Consider the following 11,713-nt stretch of genomic DNA (forward strand, 5'->3'; position numbering starts at 1 on the left):
TCTCCCCAACTGCGGCAGGCCAGATCTGGAACTCACTTCTCTTCTTGATTTACAGCAGTCTGACACCCGGAATCTCACCGTAACAATCCCAACGTTGCATGCAAGTCCCCCTCCTTCACTTTTGAGTTTTGACCTCATCAAAGGGGGCTTTGATGGTGTTCTGGCCCTCCATACGTCTTGTTCTTCGACCCGACGGGGTCTCTGCAACTCCGCAATCCACTCGACCACCATGGTTGCCTCTATCACTTCAAGACTCGACTCCTCAAATCCTTGGATTCTAAGGTTACCAAGATAGCAGGGGATAGTATCCCTTGTTTCCATTCTAACCCAATCAGTTTTGAAGGGTTTGTGGATCCCTTTCAAAACTAGATCTGTGGAGTCCTCCACCCTAGCCTCCCTCTTCTCTGCCCTATAGACTCCTCTTATCAATATCAAGCATGCTATCAGTTCCAGCATGGTTACCAAACTCAAGTTGAAGGGCCTTCTTCAAGTATGCCCCATTGAACTCCTGCCATTCCCTACAGTAAACCCAATCCAACGCTTTGCAACCCAAATGTTGGAAACTCACTCCCAGTCATTGCTCATACTCGATCGCAAGTGCCCAACAAAAGAGCATGATCTTTATTAACCATCCATGTGCACTCCATTCATCGGAAAACATGGATAATTTGGTCTCCAACTCTCTTCCCGCGGATCAAAACGCGCTATCATACTAGTTGATAAGACCCCGCAAATCAAACACAAAAACTAATCATATTTAATCACTAGAATGATGAAAACAAGCACAAATAAAAGATAAAATGGTTTGAATGGTGCAAATCACCACCCACAGCATATGCTGCCCCTCAGCCAAAGGCTGCCCAAACACTCACATAAAACATCTCATACCCTTTCCTCACACTTTACCCTCTATTTATAACCCCCTAACCAATACTAATCCTCTCTCTCCTCCATGCAGCATGATCCCAGAGCCCTAAAAACAACTCAAACTAGCCAGCTCATCCAACTAGAAGGTCCCCCTACTCCACAAAAACCGTTTGCATCACTGTTCACATGAATAACGTCACAGCCCATTATTTGGTATATTAGAAATATTTCATAGAGCATTTGCTGGGTCTAAAATCAGATTGCATGACGATTTCATCTTGGGAGATTTAGGACATTAGATTAGTTTTTATTTTGGAAGTTTCCAATTTCAATTACTCTCTCTCTCTCTCTCTCTCTCTCTCTCTCTCTCTGATGAATTGAAGCTTTAGCATTGTGCGCTTGCAGTCTCTTCTATTCTTCATCTTATGATTGTTCTTCTTCTTCTTCCCCTTCTTCAACTCTTATTCTTCTCAGGTTTCCCCTTCTTTCCTCTGTCCTCTTTATCCTTCTTCCTTCTCTATTCCGTTCCATATTATAAACATACTAAAAATAACCTAAAATAAGAAAAAACCCCACTGTACAATTACATAAAAAAAGGTCCCAAAGTCCCCTCTAATTAACAAAAATAACCTTGTAGCATGGCTACTTATCTGCAATAGTGATGTTACATATCCATGTTTGAGACGGCAGATATGCTCCCAACTTCCAATGTTGCATGTTGCTAGAACTAGATTTCACATATTGCTTTGTTCCCTACAACACTGCTCAGGCCTAGGCTTTTGTGTAATATAAACAAGTACCAAGGATACCAGCAAATTTGGCAAGGTCTTCTCTGAACAGCTGAACTCAGTCATATCCCAACCAAATAGGTCGGCTACAAAAAACCTCCTTCAGCCAGCTCCATCTGAAGCAATACTCATTACTACTACTCAGCTATGCATGTATTTTCTACCGTCTTTTTTTTTGGTATCACCAAAATACCAAAGAGGCAGCCATATGTACCTCAGGACACCCGGCCAGTCCCATTTCTCCTATAGTCATTTTTGGCATATCCAGGCTCTTTAAACTCCTCCAATCTGAATCAAATTACCCTGCATACCAGGGCACGCAAAGGCCTCAATTGCAGTATTGCACATGTCCATACCACCACAAAAAACTTTCTTGCAACTGACCATGTATCAGATGTTCCGTACCACTCCTGTATTAGCTTTAATTTGTGGAATCCTTCATATGGTTTGACCACCCATCCAACTCAAAATCCTTGTTTCAGCCACACTAAGCATATCCATGGTGTTTCATCGTTGTCGAACATTAAGCTCCATACATCACTGTTGGATGTATGAACTGTCACATTAAAATTAATCTTTGAGTTTCGAAGGAATATGTCAAGTAACACCATCACACAACACCCCAGGTGCATTGCTCCACCTCTCCAATGTAACTAGTCTGAGTTTCCAACATGTGTTTAGTAAGGTTTATGTTCTGGATACCAGTTCCTGTGTAAACCCATTTTTATATGTTTCTATCCTGAATATTGTTCTTTGCTGAGACATGGGCTTCTTGATAAACCCATCCTGGAAATATTTCCCAATTGGGTCCAGAATCTGAAAATTCCAGTCTTCACGCAAGGATGCAGGTTGGGAGAGCAAGGTCAAGGGTATTTGCAAGAAGGGATGGGGGTAGGGGCCATAGGGGTGGTCTAAAGAGACTTTAACTGTCAAGATCATTTTATCAAGTTTTTTTATCCCTTGACAGAACATGTCTAATACGTTCTGCAAAACCCCTTCCTCATACCGCTTTCCTCACTGGATTGTACTTTAAAAACAAAAGAACAAACTGTTTTAATTAACACCTACCACCTGTTCTGTTCTCCAAGAACAAAGAGCACCAGAACAGCTCTCTGAGACCGTTATCACACATCCCAAGAGAACATTCTATGATATTACTTTCTATCATATTCGCTTTTGTCCTGATCTTCTCCAAAACCTGGAGTTCATTTTGTCAACTTTGACTGGCTCAAATAACTAGGCAACAAATTTCATGTAACCTGATGCAGATCCAGCACCAAATTGGGCTATTTCCCTTGGAATCAATTTAGGATTGATAGATATAGGTGTTAGGCCTCCGTGCCATAACTATATTTGGTAATGGACCTATTCTGTACCTGGAAACTGAGTGGCAAGCTGGAGTATGAGAGATAATTAGTTGCATAATTACTGTTACTGAAGCTGAACCAGGTTAGTTCTGATTCAAGTCAAATTTTTTGAGGTCATGTGGTAATTTGAAAATGACTAAAAGTGGAAACCCAACAGAATCCTCACACCTGCACAAAAACGGCGAAGAGGTAGTGTAATATTTTATTTTGATTACTTTTTCCTAATATACTTAGGACTCGGTGGTTGACACTACGGCCCTTTTACTTAATACCCAAAGTGGACAGTAGAAGGTAAGACTAGATTAAATCAAGTTGCTTGAGCAAGCTGATGCAGCCTCTCCTCCAAGCATGAGATTTGCTGATGCATATCTGGCAGCAAAGAGGCTATTTTTACTTTAAGCCAAGGAAGGACATATATGGGTTATGGACCTTTAATCCCATATGTTAAAGTTGTAATGGGCAGCATCCAAGGGTCCAAACCCAGAGTAAAAAAATACATAGTTAAATATTTATTTCAAACGATACTTCATGTAATAGATGCAGTATCAATGAACCAGTTCAATCCATTCCAGTCCAAACCCAAATGAACCAGTCAGATGGGGTTTGGTCCTACAAGAGTTGGCCTTAATTAAGTATTTTATTTCAATTTCAATTCTAGTCTTTTATTTGTTTTAGTATTCTAAGAGTTAAGAGTTTGATTTGGATTATGTCTTGAGTTTCATATTTCAACTAGGTTATGATAAAATTGCAGGTTGAATAAAACGAATTGACTATTATTAGATTGAGAGTTTTTCTTCCCCTATCTGATGTAACGGGGTCAGCAGGCTAGAGATAGCACGAAAATTGGGCCCCAAACATCCCCCATGCCATGCGGCAACCAGGGCCGGCCGATGCCCCAAGGGGCATTTTGCTCATTCTCAAACCCCTCCTTAAGGTCTCGTAGGTCCAATTAGTTTCTTCGCGGTGTCAGGAGTTAGAATCTATTTCTACTTTTTAAGTTGATTATATCATTGTCAAGTTATTAAAGAGTCTCTGTTTATGTGGGAGTCACAGTTAGAATCAATTTCAAAGCAAGATTACTTCTGGATAATTTTTATTTTATTTTGGTTATTTATGGTCCTTAGAAAGCCCCTTTTTCAAGTTGTTAGCTAGTTGTTAATCAGTTGAGGGATTCCAAATCCAAATTGGATTGCCTAATTAGAGTCCAAGTTTGTTTGTTAGTGTCTTCCTTCTTGTGAAAGGCTATATAAAGGCCCTCACACCTTGTATGAAAATTAGATTAGATGACTAAAATTGCAAGAATTGAAGGAGAATTGGAATCAGGGGTTCCAAGGAGGATCCCCATGGCTGAGTATTGAATTTTCTGCAAATTTCTTCCTTCTTCTTGAACTCCAAGATCCTGTGATAGCTTATTGTCCTTCCCTACAGCAGCTAGAGTGTATTAACCCACTCAATCAACAAGTGAAACCCCAGCCCCTTCCCTAATCCCATTCCCTCCCCTAACTCTTGCACAACTACCCCCACCCCTCTCTTTCCCTTGCAGCAGCAGCCAACCTACCCTCCCCCAGCTTCTCTCCCACCGCAGGCCTCCCCCAACTGATTCCCTCCTTTTCCCCTCTGCTTTCCTCCTTTCCTGATCTTGCAGCAGCTTAGGAAAAAAGAAAAGAGAGGAAAGAAAAGAGAAGAAGAAAAGAAAGCCAAGAAAGAGAGAAAGATTGATCCAAGAAAGCCTCCAAACCATTCCCAAACCAACTGCAAGCTTCCCTATTCTTTTCTCCTTAATTGCAAGCCTCCCAAGCCCCCCTCCCATCTAGGTTTTGTTAAACCCTGATTTTGCCCAAAACCCTAAATCCTTCCAACAATCCATCAAGAGTTTTATTAATCTAAACTTCGGATTTTCTTCTCCAAAACCATCCCATCTTGCGTATAGTTAAAACCAAGGATCGCAATCTCTATTTCGAGGCCAGTTTCGCCCAGCCAAGAAACTGAGATATGGTGGCTTCCACTGAAAACTTTCCCCCCAAGTTTCGACAAGTTTCAACAAATTTTCAGCATTTTCCCCCGAGTTTTGACAAATGAGTTATTGATCTAAAGTGAAACAGATGTTGAAATCACAAAATCCAGCAAAAAGAGGGTTTGGGGGTCAAAACTCAAAAAGGCGAAACCAAGCGGAAGCTGTCAAAACTTGCAAAATCTCACAGGTTTTGACTGTTTCGGTCAAAACCTAGTACTCTTTCAATTCCACCCAGGTTTCATTTCTTTTTTTCAAAAACCAAAATTTCTGTGGTTTCGACCGAAATTTTGTACCATTGGTTAAAACCCTAACTTTTCCCAACCCTTTTGCCAAGTTGTTAAAACCTAATCCATCAAAAATCCATCCCATCTATCTGATTGAGACCTTAGTTTTCCCTAACGCTATCCCATTTTGTCAAGACCCTAAACTTTCCACAATTCAATCCCAAAACCCTAACCCCCCTAAGTCCATCCCATAACCCATTTTTCTCAATTCTATCGATTCCCTGTGAGGTTACCAAAATTTGGAATGAACTTCCTGGAGACTGTTTATTTGATAGCTGGTTCAATTTGAGAGTATCCTAAAGAGTAGCCCAGAACATGGGTTACATCACTATCTCTACTTCCCCTGATGAAAACCTAATATACGACTGAAATGGTGGGCTGTAATGCAGGGAGAATTAGAGGAATAGGGAGGAGAAGAAGGGGGAAGTAGAATCCAGGAAAGGAAATATCTCAATAACAAACAGAAGTCTTCGATCTATTCGATCTGAAAATCCTATACAAGCTATTTAAAGAAAGTAAAACACAAATCCTAGTTGAAATCAAAACCACGGACTCCAAACCAAAGTGTACTCGCTCAATGTAGGAATTTTTAAACAAATAAAAAGCTAAAATCAAAATTGAAGTAAAATACTTAATTAGGTCTGACTATTGTTGGACCAAACCCCATTGGACCAGTTCTTTTGGGTTGGACAGGAAACGATTGAACTGGTTTATTGACACTGCATGATCCCCCCTTCTTAATCTTCCATTCTCCTTCACTGAACCCTACCATTGTAGTCCAACAAGGCATTTAGGCCTACTTCATATGATATCAGAGCCAAACATCCCTACACTTAAATCTTTTCTTCCTCTAATCCCTCTCTTCCTTGACTAACTTTGTTCTACGAACCAGCAATAGTTCTTCAGAGGGGGGAAAAAGGGATTAACAGCAGCTCCCACTCTTCAGCTATTCTTTTCTGTTTTCGAAGGAAAAAGAAACCCAGTTACAACGAGTTCCACTATTTACTAATCCACCATTCCCCTCTAGAGACCCACTTATGTACAAATCTCCCATTAATGTCATGAACCCAATACATGGAGATTGATCTAGATGATTTATCATGATTGATCAATGATGGGTTCTCTAAAATGCAAGAAGAGCTTTCAAACTTGACAAAAAGTCTGCGGGAGCTCGCAAATATTAACCACTTCTAACAATGTTAAGTATGTTACAATCCTTAGAAGATTAATCAAATGTGGAAGAATCTGAGATCCATGAAAGCAACAATCAAATTGATGTGCATGGTTTGATAGAAGTGGAAATTGAAGAATCGTTTGACAGTGTGATTCAATTGTAAAACCCCATGTACAGATTCCATTGAAGAGAAATTGTTCACCACCAACAGCCGGTTGACCTTGAGACACGTTGGATCATTACCCCATTTTTGTGGATGCCGATATCATGGCTGGTTCTCTCATGTTACAGAACTCATGAGCGTGCTTTTCTCAAAACCGGGAGAATTGATGCAGATCAGAATGTCCAAGTCATAAGTCTACAAGGAGCCCTAAATTTATGGGATTTCCAAGTTTCATTTCATTGGGATTTTGTTTAATATTTATTTATGAGTTGCAAGGCTGATCAGCAATCAATATATACCTCCTTGAGGGGAAGAACAAATGGACAGAATTGTAATACCCTATGTTCTATATTGTGAGATTAGAAGCTGGCCAAGGACCTCTTGTTCCTCTTCCTTGAGTCTGCTGGGCAGTTGATATAGAATTAATAGACTGGTTGGATTGGCATGCTAGATTTTGCAAGCCCAACCCAACAAGAACAGGTCCAAGTCTTTCTGGTCCAACAGAGTTGGAATTATGCAATTCAATATTTTATTTTGGGTTACCTAGTACCTACATTGGAATGAATTAGACAAGTTGCATTTTTTTCCAAGTTTCATACTTCGACAAGGATGTCTTTTTTCTCTTCTTTTTTTCCTTTTATATACATGCTTGTTACCCAATCATCATTTGAATGAATAAAAAAGAAATTTTGAGAGTGTGTGCTCGCGTATCTCTTTCCCTTTCCCCGGTGATTTTAGCCTTCTTCAAATTCCTGAATAGTTAACCTCACCATAGCAGACATTTCTGAGATCTGCATTAGCAGCTCATCATTGACCACTAAACTAGGTCAGGAACCCAGTAGGGAATCCCCATCCCCCACACTCCCCACGTAGGGGACCTTTCTTCTTAAGTCCTATTTTAAGATTCAGGTATACTCCATTAAACCTGCAACTTTTCTCCAAATTGCTTTCCAAATATAAGCAAGTTGTTTGAGATTTTTCCACCTGGCCCCATCAAGCCAATAGATCACTCTCATCTTTTAACCATGTAACCCCCTCCATTACCACAGCTCACCTCCAATTCCCAGCCGCATTAGATGACTAAAACCCAAGAATGAGCCCTTTTTTTGAATTTTAGATCCCTTGGGCAAATTCAAACTTCATATCTACTATGCCAATCTAACCGGCAGAATTGACTCAAACCTGGAGGAACCCTTCCACTGTTAGGATTCCATCTGATCCAAGTTACAGCCCTACAACACCCTTCTAGCCCCTTTGACCAAGGACTCCTATTTCTACTCAACTAAGTCTAGAATTTAGGAAACCTTGAAATCACTCGAAACCTACATCTGTCCAGACCTAGGGCCTGCACATCACTACCCAAAGCCAGTTCCCTAACTGAGCATCAAAACCCTAAAAAGGTCACTCCTTTGAACATCGAATTCACTTGTATTTGGTTCTGGTTTTTAGATCCTGCAGATTTGGACCTTTGGTCGAATCCTAAATCCAAGGCTATGTCACTTGTCTAAATCATAAATCCAGGTATGTGTTATAGCCTTATAGCCTGCTGATTAAAATCCAGATTGCATGCTTTTAAAGTCAAAGTTGCTCAATTGGAGTTCGAGTTTAAGGTGTAGCCCCTGAACTGACTGTGGAATCAGTATTGTGTGTGATGAACCTTCATTCTTCAAAGTTCAAACTAATGCACAGAGGATCACATCTAAAGGGAGGCAAGCCTGCAGATCCAACTCGTGCCTCCCCTTTCCTGTCCCCTTTTTGCTATTTCTTGATTACCCAAGATCCTCCCACCAACACAATAAACTCACTTTCAAGACCAGATAATAAACCAGCCATTGGTTTACCTTATGATTAAACCCAAAGATCCCCCTCACTGTCTCCTCATTGATCCCAGATGTAGCCCCATCTCCTATAAACAAAATCCTGCATTTTTTCTTGAGATCGACTTTTTCAAGAAACCCCACCCAGGAACCTAGATCTATCCTAACCCTTTGGTCCCCACTAAGCTTCAGGCATCATCCCCAGAGGACCTAACCTAGACTTGATATTAGGTCCAAGCCAATCAACTCACTGGATCCCTCTTTCTGTTGTGTTTTTGGGCGGTTTTTATCTTTTCCCTTTTTCTTTTTTTTTTTTTTTTTTTGGTTACAGTTTTCCTTATCAAAGCCCTCAAAAGAAAGGCTTGTGCAGAGGAAATTTTAACTTGTAAGACAAAACACCTACATCATAGCCCTAAAACCCTATCCAGTCCAAAAAATCAACTTTTTCCCATCCAAGTTCTTTCGATCCTGAAACAATTTTTTGTTAACCCATTCCCCACACACCATCTTAGCCAGAGCAGTCATCCCAAAACCTGAAAAGAGCTACCCAAAAAAATTCCTGCTTCCCTAAAATTGGTTTCAAAACCCTTTTTTGCTCCAAACTTGAGTTGGTTCTTTGGCTGATCTTCATTACTAGCCCTCAATTGTACTGAGGCTACATCATTACCATCAACTAAATGAACTTGAATGAGTAAGAGGACTTGGGATACGAATTTTGGTTGTGCAATATACTATTCATTCCTTCACCATAACTCACTGCAGTCCACTGGCTTCTGACTTCAATTAAGTGGAAACCCTAGGTTGCTAAATCATTTGCCACAAAAAAAAAACTTCCTATTATTTCATCACAAACTTGCATCCAACTACAGTACTTTCTTTCCACTTACAGAAGACCAGCCATCCACTAGATTTATTCTGTTTTGCAAATTATGTTCTTTTTTTTTTTTTTTTATTACATTCTCATGTTTCGACAGATTTAAAAGCCATAATGTGTATGAAATTTAGCCACCAATATTAGATAAGGATAAAAAGGGAAAATTCAATCACATTAGCCATCCATATCAGACTTCAGGATACACAACCAGCTCTTACTCTATTATCTGAACGCTGCAAACTTAGCTAATAATCTGTCATAAAGTTTAGCTTGGTTTGTATATAAACAAATATATTTGCTTCTTCGGGACAGAACTATCTATTCTTCCGTCACATAAGTCATGTTTCTCTTAAAGTGAAAACGAGATGATAAATTGTCGATAACCTTAAAACAGTAGATGATGGGGAAAAAATTGCAGGCAACTCATCAAATTAAATTTTTTTCAACCCATCAATAGTACAACAACAACAACAACAAGCCTTGTCCCAACTAAATAGGATCGGCTACATGGATTCTTGACATGCTAGATACAAGGCCTAAGCTATGCATATCCTTTCTCACCACTTTTCTTAAGGTAATCTTTGGTCCACCCCTAGCTCTTCAATAGTATAAGAAAATATACAAACCAACTTTAACACTTTAACAACAATAAACACATGGTGAAGACAATCCATCCATTCAAAACCCTACATGTTTCAACTGGAAAATTTTGTAGAAAACATGCTTTGCTTTCTATTCATTCAGTTCCTAATCAAAGGCAGTTGATGACCAAATAGAGGAAACCCATGAAGATCAATTTTGTAGATTTATTAAAAACAGAATCGCGAGAGACAGATAAACAAGAAGAATCTTACATTTTATTAACAATTCTCTGACGAGATTCAGGTTGAAGTTGACTTCTCCAATCGCTGGTATCCATGTTAGGCTCCCCTTGAGTAGGTCTCCAGTTATTGTTATCCATATATTAAGCTCACGGAAAAAACTATCCAAAATGAAATTACAGAGTAAAAACCCCTCCGTAACCAAACAAACCTAGAAATTAAATTCCCGAAAATATGAACAAAAGATCCGCAGAAACCTGAAATCTACTATGTTTTTCTATGTGATTCTCCCTTTCCAGATCGCCGTGCGAGTCAACACTTACCCCACAAGAATTTCGCTACCTGTTTTCCTATGTGATTTTCCCTTTCCAGATCGCCGTACAAGTCAACACTTACCCCACAAGTTTGTGGAATTTCGCTACCTTAGAACCGTTATAGTTATGCCCACACCGAATAGAGACCAAACTGTCTCACAACGTTCTGAACCCAGCTCGCGTTCCGCTTTCCGTTCACCCCAGAAGGAATTAGAAGGAATTTTGCTACCTTAGAACCGTTATAGTTTACGCCCACGACGGATAGATACCAAACTGTCTCACAACGTTCTGAACCCAGCTCGCGTTCCGCTTTCCGTTCACCCCAGAAGGAATTAGAAGGAATTTCGCTACCTTAGAACCGTTATAGTTTACGCCCACGACGGATAGAGACCGAACTGTCACACGACGTTCTGAACCCAGTTCACCCCCACAAGGAATTTCGCTACCTTATAGTTATGGCCGCCGTTCACCGGCATGCCTTCGAGCTTCTCATCCACCCATCTTTAAATGGAGTCTCGACTCTCGAATAAAGAATTCGAGACTTCCGTGACTTGAAAGGAAAACTCAAATCAGAAATTAAAAAAGTGCCCAAGTGCCAAACCCGGGCCCAGAATCTCTGCTCGCTGCTTTCGGTTATTATTGGATGATTTGGTTTGGTATAATTAATTGGAAAGGAGGTAGCGTACTAAACGCCCTCAATTTTTAGTGTCCGATCGATTAACTAAATCTAAATCGTTAAATAAAATTTATGTTTCTTTATCCCATTAGTTATGGGTTAGTTAAGATAATTTTTTATAATAATTAAAATTTTTCATTTGCATGGATCAAGTTTAGACCCTTTGATTGTAGTAGTAGTTCTTTTGCTATCGTCTTGAAGTAGTGAAAAAAAAAATCATCTTCCATAAGTTCTCATGACTCTTTTATTATTTCTAATTCAATCTCAAAGGATATAAACAAGAGATCCTCATATATTTATGTTCAGTGAATCTCCCACAAAAACCAACTTTTTTTCTCTATGTCTCTCCAAAAAATCAGTTGTATTGAACTTGGAGAATAACTGTATTAGAGAAGGAATAGAGGAAGAAGAAATAGATGTTATTAATAATTTCATTTCATTTTTTATTAGATTAAACTTACAAATCCAATCTTAGACTTTGCCTGAACATACTAATGGCCTCCACTATTAATCAATTAGTTAATTGATGAAATAGCATATTTAATAACCTTGAG

At 39.5% G+C, this 11,713-nt stretch overlaps 1 protein-coding gene across 1 annotated transcript in view; it reads right to left on the bottom strand.

The window, feature by feature from the left end:
• NRB4 (mediator of RNA polymerase II transcription subunit 15a-like protein) overlaps window positions 1-10,968 on the bottom strand; it is a 33,087-nt gene extending 22,119 nt beyond the window's left edge. The window contains exons 1-2 of the mRNA XM_089163485.1: window positions 10,427-10,968; window positions 10,203-10,330 (exon numbers count right to left, since the gene is read on the bottom strand). Of these exons, the coding sequence (XP_089019611.1) occupies window positions 10,203-10,309 (107 nt within the window). The 5' untranslated portion in view covers window positions 10,310-10,330; window positions 10,427-10,968. The remainder of the gene's footprint in view (window positions 1-10,202; window positions 10,331-10,426) is intronic.
• Between the last annotated feature and the right edge of the window lie 745 nt (window positions 10,969-11,713).

The sequence above is a fragment of the Hakea prostrata genome, chromosome 7 (genome assembly GCF_041222555.1).
Source record: "Hakea prostrata isolate BN-2017 chromosome 7, UWA_Hpros_2, whole genome shotgun sequence".
Lineage (NCBI taxonomy): Eukaryota > Viridiplantae > Streptophyta > Magnoliopsida > Proteales > Proteaceae > Hakea > Hakea prostrata.